The sequence below is a fragment of the Nicotiana attenuata genome, chromosome 2 (genome assembly GCF_001879085.1).
Source record: "Nicotiana attenuata strain UT chromosome 2, NIATTr2, whole genome shotgun sequence".
Classification (NCBI taxonomy): domain Eukaryota; kingdom Viridiplantae; phylum Streptophyta; class Magnoliopsida; order Solanales; family Solanaceae; genus Nicotiana; species Nicotiana attenuata.
In genome coordinates, this window is record NC_031990.1 from 39521602 (window position 1) to 39538143 (window position 16542).

General features: G+C 39.8%; 1 protein-coding gene across 1 annotated transcript; it reads left to right on the forward strand.

Annotated features, from left to right (window-relative positions):
- On the forward strand, window positions 5465–6696 carry LOC109207654 (pyruvate decarboxylase 1-like). Its single transcript, XM_019370607.1, has one exon. The coding sequence runs from the start codon at window positions 5817–5819 to the stop codon at window positions 6402–6404; it is 588 nt and encodes a 195-aa protein (XP_019226152.1). The 5' UTR covers window positions 5465–5816; the 3' UTR covers window positions 6405–6696.

Below are 16542 nucleotides of genomic sequence, written 5' to 3' on the forward strand. Positions count from 1 at the left end.
ATTTGCAATTCCTCAAACTCTTCTTGAAGTACTTCTTTTTCGATTTCACATACTTCATGTTTGAGTTTTCAGTCTTTTACTTCTTTGTGGAGTCTCTTTAGTTCATTCATCATTTTTTAAGACTCTTAAAAGTAAGGTCAAGGATATCCTGCAATTCATTACACCTTTCACAGTCATAAGATCTTACCTTGCTTGTTTCACCTCGTGCCATGAAACAGTTCTCTTTGTCATCTTTCCATTCATCGCCTGAAGTGTCCTCATCTGTCCAACATCCTGAAAGTTTGTTCATGTCGTTTTCCAGAATTGTCATGAAGCAAAGATTTGTTATTTCTTCGTGTTCTAAACTGTCTTCATCACTCCAGCTTCCAAATGATTTGTTCTTGTTGAAGCCTCTGGAGATTTTTCTTTTTAGATCTGGACATTCTGCTTGAAAATGTCCAAATCTTCCACACTCAAAACATTTGCCATCATTTTTGTCTTGTTCATTATATTGCCTAGATCGCCTGGGTGGCATCCTTCCTCTTCTCGCATTCCTGTATGTTCTCATTAAACCATCCATGTTTCTTGACACCATGGCAATCCCTTCTTGAAGAGCTTCAAGGTCATCATCGATATCATTTTCTAGTATTTCAGTTGTGGCCTTGAACGCAACAGTTTTCTTCTTTTCTTCCTGGTTTGTTTTCTTGAGATGAGTTTTCTCGATGCTATGAGTTCTCCTCGAAGTTCATCATATGATAACTTATTCAGATCCTGTGATTGAAGTGTGACCACTTTGGTCTACCAAGTAGTTGGTAGGCTTCTAAGAATCTTCCTAACTTGATCACCACTTGAGTATGGTTTGCCAAAAGCTTTTAGGTCGCTAATGATTTTGCTGAATTTGGCAAACATCTCTTCAATAGATTCTCCTTCTTTCATCTGAAAGAGTTCATAATCATGAACCAACATGTTGATATGTGTTTCCTTTACTTTGCTGGCTCCTTCGTATGTAACTTCAAGTTTATCCCACATCTCTTTGGCTGTATCGCAACTGGAGATTTTCTCATACTCTTCACCACTTATAGTATTGTAGAGCAAATTCCTTGCCTTATTGTTGACTTGTACAACAGCCATTTGCTCATCTGCATATGAATGTATATCTTCTGGATCAGCAAGTCGTGAGCAACAGCCAGTAGAGGATAGTTCCCCTTTTTGATAACTCTCTAGAGTTTAACATCATAGGCCTTTGTGTATATTTCCATATGCACTTTCCAGTAAGAGAAATATTGTCCATTGAAGTATGGTGGCCTCACTTGCGCAGTTCCTTCTTGGAAGAGTGCTCCTATAATAACTTGATTTGCCATGATCTTTTCTCACAAGTTGTTAAGCAAAAGAAAAATATGAGCCTTGCTCTGATACAATTTGAAAGTACAGGGGGGGGTTGAATTGTTTATTTTTACATTTAAATCGCTACAAGTTGACTAGTTTTCTAATTAGTCGACTAGATGTAATAACTTGATAACAGTAAAGGTAGAATTTAATATGCAGAAATAAAGTGCAAGAATTAAAGACACCCGAATTATTATACTGGTTCAGATTCAATGTGAATCCAATTCCAGTCCCCTTAGGTTGCAAGGGAGTTCTCTTTCAATGAATGAGTTTCTCGAGTACATATTTGAATGGTGTGATCTACACAAATAGCTCAGTTCCTATATCACTCATTTCTCTTTGATACAATGCCTCACTAGTGTTGTTCTCTCTTTCTTCTCTAACTTGTTACACAACAGATCTAGTAGAGCTACAATTAATGTTTGTTTGCAGTAGAACAAAGAGAGGGTATTTGGTTCGATCAAAGTATATTTGTCTAAGCCTAAGGTTGTGTATAAATACTTTGTAGGAGGCCGTTTGCTGAAGAGATTTGACAACCCAAGAGATTTGATCCTTGGAAAGAGATTTATTCTTTCAAAGAATAATGTTTTTTGCCGTTGCTTTTCCTTGATGAGAGGGCATTGATAGCTTTCTTTCTACAGATCTTGATGAGCGAGTTTTACTCCTTGATTGTTGGTCCTTCAGAAATTAGCAGCTTGCCGTTGCTCTTCCTCTTTGATAGCTTTCCTTCTACATGCTTTGATAACGCGAGTTTTACTCCTTGATTATTGATCCTTCCGAAAATAGCAGCTTGATTGATTATCTTGCAAGATCTTGATTATCTTGCAAGATCTTCGATGTTTCTTTTCCATTTCAATCAATCTCTGATTGATTTCCATTTCGAATCTTCAGATGGTTAATTGATTCCTTCCTTTTGATTTCTTCAATCTTGGATGCTTCCTTGAGTTCCTATACCAAAAGCAGTTATATTATTTTTCATCATTAAAACTAAAACCTAACACACCTTTTAACACTAATTAATAATAAAATTGACTTATTAACCTTTACTGTCTCTTCACATAAACACTCTTAACACATACTCCAACACTATTTACTCCAAAGGCAATTTAGGGAAAAAATAATAATTAAATCATTCTTGAAATATAGTAAAATCAGATATTTTGGACCATAAAAAAATGAAAAAATCACTTAGTATGAACCATAGGAAGTAATAGTTATATTAGTACTATTTTTCTGCTTCAAGCCTGACATTGGCATAAATGGGTTCAATAATTGCACCTGTTTTTCCTCCTCCTAAAAATCTTGGTCTTTTTCCATTTCTCACGTGGTTGCCACCTTTTTATGTTCAATAGGCAAATATCCCAATAAATTCCACATAATTTCAATTTCTCGAGGGCTAAGCAAAATAAAACAGCCAACAATGATTTCTTCCCATAAAAAAACAAGGAAATTACTTTAAGAAAAAAAGAGAATTAAACATCCTAAAATAAGCATATGTTTTCCTATAAATATATTATATTTAATGTGAGCATGCTAGTAATATATAATAGATGGATAGTTTGCCAATGATCACTGCCTAATTACCAAGTGAAAAACTCTAGCTAGGTTTGTATATTATTGCAAATCTTGATATTCTGTTCGTCAATAATTTGGCAACATATCCTACACTACACTTTTTTTTTTGGTATGCTGGGGATTCCTTCTCTATAATGACCCACATGAACGAAAAGATGCTTTTCTATCACCCATCTTTGCTGAACGGAAAGACACACATAAAATCCCAAGCTCCACGCGGTCGCTACATATGTGTCAGGTTCTACAGATCAAATTGTGTTTTCCTAATTTGATTAAGGAATGTAACCTTAAGGGGAAAAGGAGAAACAGAAAGCCGCCACATAAAAGAAAGAAAATGTATTGAACCAGTACAAGTTACTTTAACTTTGTAACCATTTGAAAGAGTGTCTAGGTAGGGCACACAAGGAGTTTAATATCAAAGAGTAGATCTTTGTTTGAAGTCATGTGATTAGTGGCCCCAGATTCTATAATCCAATTGTAATCATTGACCCTAGTTAACATACAAGTACCATAACCAATTCTTACAGATTCAGAAGGAGGAATTAAGTCTGCAGAAGCCATGAGACTGGACTGATGGCCTTGTTCTGATACATGACTCTGTTGTAGCAGGAGCATCATTTGTGTATATTGCTCTTTTGTGACCAGGAATCAAAGAGGCGGATTCAGAAGAATGCTCAGATGGAGAATCAGGATTAGGAGCCTGTTGAACCTCAACATTGCAGCTACTTTCTTCCCTTTAGTAAATGTGAAGTTGGAAGGGAAACCATGATGTTTATAGCATTTTTCAATGGTGTGACCAAGCTTCTTGCAGTATCTACATAGCAGATTAGATTTACTTGGATCAAAATTAATTTTCTGAAAGAACTGATGTGGAGGATTGGCTGGTTTGCTGGCAGGGTTATTGAAATTTGCATTGAAAGAGGATGCCTGAGCCTGAAACTGAGATGAAGGACTAATTTGCCTTTGCCTTTCATCTTGGAGAAGGATAGTGTAAACACTATCAAGAGAAGGTAGAGGATGCATCATGGGCAGGTTGCTCCTCACACCAACATATACATCATTAAGTCCCATAAGGAACTGATGCACCTTAACTTATATATGCAGTATAAGTTTTCAATGAAGGATGTGCGCTTGACCACCTTGCCACCGTCTTACATATTCCGCCCTTTATAATAAAAATAATTTTAAGATGTCTAACAACATAAAGTATGTAACGAACATATGAAGAAAGGTCGTTACAGTAACAAAATATCGGTCACATGCATGTGTCCGATATTGGCCAAAGACAATGTTTGTAACTAAAAATTAAAAGACACATTTTGTAACGTAAAAAGCTACTTTATACGCTAAGGTTAGATGAATTTATATAATTAAATTAAAAGCTGCATTTATTCAAGGCTAGCCCAATAGATGAAGAGAATTAAATCAACATCCTAATTAATGCAATTTAATTATGGATACAGAATTAACTATATAAAGGAAAACTCTTGATCAAATCTAGAAGGAACCCAAAAAGAGAAAAATTAAAGAGAAGCTAAAATAAATGGCGCGTCTCTTTGGTACCATATGCATTATCGTAATAGTATTCACATTCATTACTGAAATATCTTTGGGTGAAGATGATATTGAAAAGGCTCTTCGGTTGGCCAATGATATAGCTCATAAGGAATTATTTCCGAACGATTACGTAGAGTGTGCCATTCACTTATTGTATCAAGTTTCTGTGTTTGTTGAAGCCGCAACTAAAAACTATCATAAAGGCCAGTTAAAAGAAGTCATCAATCAGATGAATAACGCCATAAACGAGATCGATAATTGTGCAGATTATACGCTTGATACGCCATTCATGTTTGGGGGTCCAGAAGATATTGCCCAACTTGAGGAACTTCTCAAGAAAGTTAAGAAAGAAGCTTTCTCAAAATTAAGAAGCCAGAGATTAGGACCGGCCTTGAGCCCAGCCTAGCTACCTCAATGATTTAGTATTGAGCTGGCTCATGTATTTTTTAATCTTAATTGCTCCGCATATTTAATTCGTCTTTTGTGCTAGCTATTCATAACCATATTATGTTTCAGCCTATAATGTAGATTTTACGCAAACCACTCGTTTATTATATTTACTGAAACTAAACTCTATTAGTATGTGTTAACCCATGGAATACTCAATGGAGGATCTACATTATGTCATATGGGTGCTTAAACATCCATTGCTTTTGAAAACAACACTACTACTTACATAAAAAAATTAGTAATTTATATAAATATATTAAATAAACACCCAGTCTAAGTAGTAATTTTCAAATTAAGAATAGTTGAGCATCCACAATCTAAAAATTCTAGATCCGCCACTGGAAATACTTGCAAATTCTACATTTACGTTTTTGTTCTCTCTCCGTAGCACAGCTACACTTTGTTCTCTACCATACCATTCCACTAATCGGGAGTAGGGACAAAGAAAACCAGCAAAATAAAAAATAAAACAAAACCTCAATAACATATTGCTAGTTCTACCATACCCATTACCTGTTAACCAAGTACTCAACATTTAACTGGTAGTCCAAGTTGAAAATTAAACAATTGCTTTATTAGGAAAACCATTAATAAAACCAAGACCGCCTCTGTTTTCTTCTAAATAACTGGTTTTCTATTCTCCATTATCAAACCAAGATGTACAGAAACTAATTATTTAATTCTTTTTTTTCCAAAAACAAATCATTTGAATAATCCATCAATTATTTTCCAAGAAAAAGCCTTATAATTACTTTTCATTCATTCCAGTGTCCAGGTGGCAGTTTTTTCTTTGCCCACTGCCTTCAAAACCATCACTCTGATGGTAAGCAACTACGTACTACTCTAGTACAGTATATACATAAACTTTCATGATACCCTTAATCACAATTCACAACAATCTTCAAACCCATAACTTTAAATCAATTTCGCTGCTAAAATCACCAAACAAGAATTCAGAAATGGAGGGAAACAATTCAGTTCCAGCGAGCTCACCGTGTGGAATTGGAACTCTGGGTCGTCACTTGGCTCGGCGGCTTGTACAAATCGGCGTGAAGGACGTGTTTTCAGTTCCCAGTGACTTCAACTTGACGTTGTTGGATCATCTCATAGCCGAGCCGGAGCTGAATTTGATCGGCTGCTGTAACGAGCTTAATGTTGGGTACGCTGCGGACGGGTACGCACGTGCGAAAGGGGTGGGAGCGTGTGTAGTGACGTTCACTGTAGGGGGACTGAGTGTGCTTAATGATATTGCTGGGGCCTACAGTGAGAATTTGCCTCTCATTTGTATTGTTGGTGGGCCTAATTCCAATGACCATGGGACTAACAGGATTTTGCATCATAGTATTGGAGTGCCAGATTTTAGTCAGGAACTTAGATGTTTCCAAACTGTTACTTGCACTCAGGTATGTTCATCTATTCCCTGCTTATATGTTCATTTTCTATTGTACCTTGTGTAGCAAAGTTTGCACGCTATAAAGAATAGCAGAAGAAGAGTATTATTTGGAAACCTTCTGCTAGCCCAAGATCGTTAAATAAGATTGGAGGATTCAACTAAAGAAGAGAAAGCTTGAAAAGAGAAGAGAGATTTTTGAAAGGAAAACTTTGTTATTGAAGAAGACTTTCTTGAATTTGGCTTCATTACAAATGAACAAGACATCCCCTATTTATACTAGCCTATGGATGATTCTAGATATGATTCTAGATAATGTACTACGAAGATTCTAGCAACCTTATCTTCTAACAACACTCTAGAATATCTATCTTCCCACAATATTCTAGAACATCTAGATATGTCTACTAGATAAATATCAAGGATACTATACTAGGACATTCTAGAGGATTCTATATTTTTCAAAAAATCAACTTTATTTTTTTTTCACACTCCCCCTTAAAGTGATGTTTTGGAAACTACTCGAAGCTTGTCACAGAAGAACTTGAACGAAGCTTTAGCAAGTGACTTGGTGAAGATATCCGCTTATTCTCCTGACTTCGCACTTCCAAAGTATTGATAGTTCCATGAAGAACATTTTTCCCGAATAAAGTGATGTTCCACCTCAATGTGTTTAGTTCTTGCATGGAATACTGGATTGTTTGCAAGCTTGATGGCACTTTGATTATCTCCATAGATCATAGTTGGCTTTGATATAGGTAGATGCAAGTCTTCAGCAAGTCTTTGTAGCCATACACATTCTTGAGCAGTAAGAGCAGTTGTTTTATACTCCGCCTCCGTGGTTCACAAGGAAACTGAGTCTTGCTTCTTGCTACACCAAGAAACACTTGTTCCACCACAGAGAAATATATAGCCCGATGTAGATCTTCGGTCATCCAAATCACCACCAAAATCAGCATCTGTATAACCAGCTAACACCAAATCATTCTTCTTCTGGAAGAACAAGCCTATGTCTGATGTTGAGTTGATATACTTTAGAATCCTGTTTGCAGCTTCTAAGTGAGGCTTTCTTGGCCTTTTCATAAATCTGCTTACATATCCCACTGAGAAGGCAATGTCCGGCCTTGTAATAGTCAAGTTCAGGAGACTTCCAACAAGATCCTGAAAAGGCTTGGGATCGGCATGAAGTGAGCCTTTGTCCCGCCTTAACATTGTACTTATCTCAAGAGGAGTAGAACATGTTTTGCTTTGCTTCAATCCAAACCTATCAACAAGTTTCTTGGCATATCCTTCTTGAGTGACAAAGATACCTTTGTTCATGTTTGTCACCTCTAAGCCAAGAAAATGGTGTAGCTCTCCCAACTTCTTGATGTCAAATCTTATGGAAAGCTCATCTTGAAGCCTAGAAACTTCATCTTTATTGTTTCCTGTTATTATCATATCATCCACGTACAAAAGAACAACCATATGCAAGTCTCCTTGATTTTTAACAAATAAGCTAGGATCTGATTGTGATGCATCACAGCCACAAAAATGTAGATATTGAGCAATTTTTCCATACCATGCTCGTGGAGCTTGCTTGAGGCCACAAAGAGCCTTCTTAAGTTTGCAGACATAATCAGGATGTAAGTTAGAGACATACCCGGGTGGTTGCTCCATATAAATATCTTTGTCAAGCTCTCCATATAAGAAAGCATTCTTCACGTCAAGTTGCCATAACTTCCAATTATGCAAGGCTGCCAAGGCTAGCACAACTCGGACAGTGATCATTTTAGCCACCGGACTGAAGGTTTCTTCATAATCTTCATCGTACTTTTGAGAAAATCCCAGAGCAACAAGCCTTGCTTTATATCTATCTATGCTGCCATATGCTCTTCATTTGATTTTGTAAACCCATTTACAAGAAATGGATTGTACGTCCTTCGGCTTTGGTACAAGGCTCCAAGTTTGATTTTTCATCAGAGCCTCCATTTCATCATCTATAGCAAGCTCCCATTCTTTGACTCCTTTAGCTTCTTCGAATGAGGAAGGTTCTTCATCATCAATTTGTCTTGCAAAGAAACAGGAATACGTACTAACAAAATTTTCATCTCAGAAGCGAGCTGGCTTGATAATAGTTTTTTTTGGCCTTCCCGAACCACTTGAATTATCTTCTTGTTGAGTTTCATGTTGTTGAGGTCCAGGACTCCCCCTTTCTCTTAACTCCTCGGCGGCTGTATTATCTAAAGAAGCACCTGCAATGGGCAAGCTTGAATCTCCAGTATTTAAGGTTTTTGAACTTGCTCCATCCAATGCAGCTCCATAATACAAAGACACTTCGTCGAATATGACATCCCTTAAGACAACAAAGAGATGAGTTTTAGGATCCATGCACTTCCATCCCTTTTTTTCTTTCATCATATCCGACAAAGATGCATTTCCTTGCCTTGGCATCTAACTTGCTCCGTTGAGAATCTAGAATGTGAACATAACAAATAGAGCTAAAAACCCTGACGTGTTTCATGCTAGGCATTTCTCCAAATGAACAAGACACCCCCTATTTATACTAGCCTATGGATAATTCTAGATATGATTCTAGATAATGTACAAAGAAGATTCTAGCAACCTTATCTTCTAACAACACTCTAGAATATCTAGACATGTCTTATCTTCCCACAACATTCTAGAACATCTAGATATGTCTACTAGATAAATATCAAGGATATTATACTAGGACATTCTAGAGGATTCTATATTTTTCCGAAAAATCAACTTTATTTTTCCAAGAAACTCATCTGATGTGAACTCACCGCCATTATCAGTTCGCAACCGCCTTATTCTGGAATCGAGTTCACCTTCAACTGTTTATTTGAACTCCACAAACTTACTGAAAACTTCTGACTTGTGCTTCAAAAAATAAACCCAAGTGAATCTAGTAAAATCATCAAGGAAAATTAGCATATAAGAATAGCCTAAAAATAAAGGAGTTCCCGTTGGCCCCATAAAGTCACTGTGAATAAGTTCTAGTGAGGCATTGCATCTTGACAAGGATCTGTCAAATGAAAGACGATGTGCCTTTCCATATTGACATCCTTCACAAACCTCTCCTCCAACAAAATTTCTTAAGTTAGGAAAACCTTTTACTAGATTCAACTTTACCATGGCTTTTAATTTGTCCATGCTTAGATGTCCAAGTCTAGCATGCCAAAGATGTGTATTATCATTGCTACTCATCTTCTCAATATATGAATTAGAGGCAGATAAGACATATAAATCGTTAACTCTTTTACCTGAGTGAACGATATCTGCCTTGAGCACCTTCATATTTCGAAGGACCTTCACATCATGTGGGCCGAATAGCAAATAGTTTCCAACATCTACAGCATTTGCAATTGAAAATAGATTTTTCTTCATTCCTGGAACATGAAACACACTGTTGAGGGTGATAGTATCTTTTTTGCTTCTCGTTGATCACAACACTGCCTTCCTTCTCAACATTATGGATTGTATTATCCGTTGTAACAATGACATCATCTCCGTTTTATTTGCGAAAGGTGGAGAATTTGGATTGATCTCCAGTGAGATGGTGCCCACATCCTGAATCCACGATCCAGTCTCTTTCAAAATTTATGGAAGCCATGGCATTTATTTCTCGAGTCTCCGCTGCGAAGCACTTTCCCCAGTCTTCTTCTTTTTTCTTCTTCTTCAGCAACTTTCTTGGTTTGAGCCATATTGCTCTCTTTGGCTCGACAATATCTTTTTATATGCCCGACTTTGCCACAACGGTAACATTTTAAAAGCTTTTTACTGTTACTGGAAGACTCCCCCTTCTTTCCTGGCGAGCTTGAACCACTTGAGGATTGAAAGTACATGCTATCTCATGATTTCCCTTTATAGTTTCTCTTATCACCGACAAGAGCATTTCCTTCCCCTTCTTTGATAGATACACCAGCCATCTGTTTGGCTAGTAGCTCTTGTGACGACAACAATGTTTAACCAAAAAATAGGAAATTTGGTCAAAGCATAATTTTAGAAGAACTCGGGTTACTAATAATCAAAAAAAGAAAATAATTGTATCACAATAAAAGAAAATCGGACTGAGAAGTAGTCGAATAAGCAATGTAAATAAGTATATTTCAATAATAATCAGTGTCCCCCATACAAATGTTACTTCTCTCCCTTTTATAGCTATTTCCAAGTACAACGTTTCTTTCCTTTCATAATAGAGCCATTATGAGAATTTAATGACATTAATAAAATGTTATAATTAGCAATCATAACTGTTTCGCGAAGATTCTATAACGTTTCCTATCATTTACGCTCATTAATTACAGACATTATGAATTTATACGTTTTATTGCCTTGGTTCATTCCACCAGTGTCTCTTCAAATTATCAAGAGGCCCGAGTGACCGTTCCTTCTTTTCTTCATGATACTTCGCCCGTACCTAATAATATTCGTGTCTCTTTAAGTACTCTTTGCCAGCTGTCATTCTTCTAATAAATCCACGCGTCTTGACATGTCAGCCACATAATTAATTCTAAGTGTAATAGCGATTTTTTCCCAATACAGATAGTCCCCCCTCCCCCCCCCCCCCCCCCCACTTGCCATTTATTCAACAATGAATATTTGGGAAGTGGATCTCATTAAAGTGGGAATTTTACCGCCCTTTCCCACATACCATTATACTTTCTTCTGAACTGACACTTTGTATGTCACTTCCATTTAATGCGTGTGACGCGTGGTGCCCTACGATTGGTTCTGTAACTCCCCAGCGCCTTTTAGGGTTTTTTACGGCTACATCAACCATGAAGTGACAGTTTTCATTATGACGTTTTCATCATTACCTTTTTGTTTGACGGTTTCTTCTGAGTATAAATATATCATTTGTCTTTTCTTTCATGGAAAAGTCTTCCATATTTGGCCGTTCAATCTTCTCTTCTTCTTCGTACAGATATGTCTTCTTCAAACCCTGATCCTCAAACAGGATGTCCGAATCACGTCAAATCAGTTCCGTTTCACACCAAATTCCACAGATAAGGTATAATTTTATTTTGGACTTGTACCGGGCTTCGAAACTAAAATACGGGCCCGATACCAACAAGATCAAACATTAACAAATTCTTAAAACCATTTAATTTTAAGTCTTTCAATTTTCATCAAAAATTCATTTCTCGAGCTAGGGACCTCAAAATTCGATTCCAGGTATACGCCCAGGTCCCATATTTTTATATGGACCCACTGGGACTGTCAAAATACGAGTCCGGGTCCGTTTACTCAAAACGTCGGCCGAAGTCAACTAAATCAACTTTAAAAGCAAAAAATATTATTTTTATTAACTTTCAACATAAAAGCTTTGTGGAAACACGCCCAGACTGCGCAAGCAAATCGAGGAGAAATAAAATGAGGTTTTGAAGGTCTCAAAGCACGGATCAAGTTCTAAAACATAAGATGACCTTTGGGTCATCACATTCTCCACCTCTAAAATAATCGTTCGTCCTCGAACGGACATAGAAAAGTACCTGAGCTAGTGAAAAGGTGGGGATATCTGCTTCGCATATCAGACTCGAACTCCCAGGTAGCTGCCTCAACAGGCTGACCTCTTTACTGCAATCGAATTGAAGGATAACTCTTCCATCTCAACTAACGAACCTGCTGTTCTAGAATAGCTACTGGCTCCTCCTCGTAGGTCAAATCCTTGTCCAACTGGACAGTGCTGAAATCTAACACATGGGATGGATCGCCATGATACTTCCAAAGCATGGACACATGGAACTGGATGTACCGCTGATAATCCTGGTGGCAATGCAAGTCTGTAGGCCATATCTCCCACTCGCTCAAGGATCTCAAAAGGCCCGATATACCTAGGGCTTAACTTGCCCTTCTTTCCAAACATCATTACACCCTTCATGGGCGATCCGGAAGCAACACTCTATTTCCGACCATGAATGCCATATCACGGACCTTACGGCAGGCATAACTCTTTTGCTTGGACTGAGCTGTAGGAAGTCTATCCTGAATGATCTTAACCTTATCCAAGGCATCCTGTACCAAATATGTACCCAATAACCGAGCCTCTCCCGGCTCAAACCATCCAACCGGTGATCGACACTGTCTACCATATAATGCCTCATAGGGAGCCATCTGGATGCTCGACTGATAGCTGTTGTGTTAGGCAAACTCCGCTAATGGCAAGAACTGATCCCAAGAACCTCCAAAGTCAATGACACAAGCGCGGAGCATATCCTCCAAGATCTGAATAGTACGTTCGGACCGTCTGTCCATCTGAGGATGAAATGCTATGCTCAACTCGACCCGCGTACCCAACTCACAATGTACTGCCCTCTAGAAGTGCGAGGTAAACTGTGTACCTCAATCAGAAATGATAGACACGGGCACACCATGAAGATGAACGTTCTCACGAATATAAATCTCTAACCGCTCCGAAGAATAGGAAATTGCCACACGAATGAAATGCGCTGACTTGGTCAGTCTATCCACAATAACCCAAACTGCATTGAACTTCCTCTGAGTCTATGGGAGTCCAACAACGAAATCCATAGTAATACGCTTCTACTTCCACTCAGGAATCTCTATCTTCGGAAGCAAACCACCAGGTCTCTGATGCTCGTACTTTACTTGCTGACAATTTAGACACCGACCTACATATGCGATAATATCCTTCTTCATCCTCCTACACCAAAAATGCTTCCACAAGTCCTGATACATCTTGGCGGCGATCGGATGAATAGAATACCGGGAACTGTGAGCCTCGTCTAGAATCAACACACGAAGTCCATCCACATTAGGCACACAAACACGACCCTGCATCCTCAAAACTGCATCATCTCCAACCGTAACCTGCTTGGCATCACCGTGCTGCACTGTGTCCCTAAGGATAAGCAAATGAGGGTCATCATACTACCGCTCCCTGATACGCTCAAACAAGGAAGATCGAGTGGTTGTGCAAGCTAAAACACGACTGGTCTCAGAAACATCCAACCTCAAGAACTGACTGGCTAAGGCCTGAACATCTAATGCACGCGGTCTCTCACCGACTGGAATGTACACAAGGCTGCCCATACTAGATGACTTCCTACTCAAAGCATCAGCCACCACATTGGCCTTCCCGAGATGATATAAGATGGTGATATCATAGTCTTTCAATAGTTCTAACCACCTTCTCTGTCTCAAATTGAGCTCCTTTTGCTTGCACAAATACTGCAAACTCTTATGATCCGTGAACACCTCACACGACACGCCATATAGATAGTGCCTCCAAATCTTCAGCAAGTGAACAATGGCTGCCAGCTCCAAGTCAAGAACAGGATAATTCTTCTCGTGAAGCATGTGCAATAACCTTGCCACCCTGCATCACTACCGCACCAAGTCCAATACGAGACACATTACAATATACTATATCGGGCTCTCAACCTGTAGGCAACACCAACACCGGCGTCGTAGTCAAAGCAGTCTTGAGCTTCTGAAAGCTTGCCTTACACTCGTCCGACCATCTGAACGGGGAACCCTTCTAGGTCAACCTAGTCATTGGGGATGCTATAGATGAGAACCCTTCCACAAACCGACGGTAATAACCCGCCAATCCCAAGAAACTCTAGATTTCTGTAGCTGATGTGGGTCTACGCCAGTCCTTGACTACCTCAATCTTCTTAGGATCCACCTGAATACCCTCTGCTGATACAACGTGACCCAAGAAAGATACTGAACTCAACCAAAACTCGCATTTTGAAAACTTAGCATATAAATGGTTGTCTCTCAAAGTCTGAAGAACGACCTGAAGATGCTGCTCATGCTCCTCTCGAGTGCGGGAGTAGATCAAGATATCATCAATAAAAATAATCACAAAGGAATCCAGATAGGGCTTGAACACCTAGTTCATCAAATCCATGAATGATGCTGGGGCATTTGTCAGCCAAAATGACATCACTAGAAACTCATAATGCTCATACCGAGTCCGAAAAGCTATCTTAGGGACATCGGATGCCCTAATCCTCAACTGATGGTAGCCCGACCTCACCTTTGCACCCTGAAGCTGGTCAAATAAGTCATCAATCCTCGGCAATGGATACTTGTTCTTGATAGTGACCTTGTTCAACTGCCAATAATCTATGCACATCCTCATCGACCCATCATTTTTATTTACAAATAACACGGGCGCACCCCAAAGAGAGACAATGGGTATAATAAAGCACTAATCAAGCAAATCTTGCAACTTCTCCTTCAACTCTTTCAACTCTGGTGGGGCCAGCGGTATGGCAGAATAGAAATGGGCTGAGTGCCTGGAACCAAATCAATACAGAAATAAATATCCATGTCAGATGGTATCCCCGACTGGTCTGCAGGAAACACCTTTGGAAACTCCCGAACAACTGGCACGGAATCCATGGAAGGAACCTCAGCACTAGAATCACGAACATAAGCCAGATAAGCTAGACACCCCTTCTCGACCATACGTCGAGCTTTTATATAAGAGACAACCCTACAGGTAGAATGTCCTGGAATCTCTCTCCACTCTATCGAGGCAACCCCGGCAAGGCTAATGTCATTGTCTTGGCGTGACAGTCCAATATAGCATGATAAGGTTATAATTAATCCATCCCCAAAATGACATCAAAATCATCTATATCGAGAAGTAGGAGATCTACACGAGTCTCAAAACCGCCAATAATGACCAGACACGAACGATAGACACGATCTACAACAATAGAATCCCCCACAGGTATGGACACATACACGGGAGAACTCAAAGAATCACGAGGCACAACCAAATATGAAGCAAAGTAAGATGACACATAGGAGTATGTAGACCCTGGATCAAATAGAACTGAAGCATCTCTATTGCAAATTGAAACAGGACCTGTGATAACAGCATCGAATGACTCAACCTCAAGCCTGGCTAGAAAAGCATAACAGGGCTGGGCCCCCACCACTCTGAACCATATATCTGGGACGGCCTCTTGCTGGCTGGCCTCCACCTCTAGCGGCCTGGCCTTCACCTCTAATGGCCTGACCTCCACCTCTAGTGGCTTGACCTCTACCTCTATCTCCCTTACCCCTACCTCTAGCTAGCTGAGCGGGCGATGGCACGTCCAGTGCCGGAATCATGGTACGAGAACCCTGCTCCTGTGGCAGAACGCTCACCAATCTCGGACAGGTCCTCCAGATATGCCCATAATCACCACACTCAAAACATCCATCCTGATAATGTGGTTGTGGAAACTGAGACTGACCCAAACGAGTCGAGTAACCGCAATAATAACTCTGAATAGGAGGTGCTCTGATAGGAGCTGGTGGTGCACTATAAGCTGGTTGCCCTGAAGAAGTTACATAAGGACCACGACTCCCTAAAGCTCCATGGGATGTCTGAAGTGCTGAATGAAATGGCCTGGGAGGATGACCCCTACCAAAAGTATCTCGACCTCCAGATAAGGCCCCACTAAATCCACCGGAGTGATGCAGCCTCTTGGCAGACCCCTGACCACTCCCTTGAGCTAGAACCATCTCAACTCGTCTGGTAACATTGGCTGCATCCTAGAAAGAAATCTCACTCCCTGTCTCTTTATCCATCTGCAATCTGCTAGACTGAGCAAGTCCCTCAATAAACCTCATCACCCTCTCTCTCTCTCTCGGTAGGAAGTATAAGAAGAGCATGACGGGCCAAATCAATAAAGCGGGTCTCGTACTGAGTGACGGACATACTGCCCTGCTGGAGACGCTCAAACTACCTACGATAGTCCTCTTTCAGTGTAATAGGAAGGAACTTCTCGAGAAATATCTGAGAGAACTGGTCCCAAGTCAAAGTAGGCGACCCAGCTGGTCTAGTCAACACAAAATCATTCCACCATCTCTTGGCGGACCCTATCATCTGGAACGCAGCAAAATTGACCCCATTGGTCTCCACAATCCCCGTGTTCCACAGCATATCATAGCAGCGGTCAAGATAATTCTGTGGGTCCTCAGAAGCTGCCGCACTGTAATAAACTGGAAAGAGCTTGGTGAACTTATCCAATCTCAACAAAACCTCAGAAGACATAGCTGATCTGTCACCGGTCTGTGCTGAAACACCCGACGGAACTGCCCCAACTGGCTGAGCTGCTGGAGTCTGAAATTGAGGAACCATCTGCTCCAGAGTGTGAGTAGCGGGAATCTGAACTCCTCCCCCAACCCGAGGACGGCTGGTGCCACAGGAAATGTGTCGGTCTGAG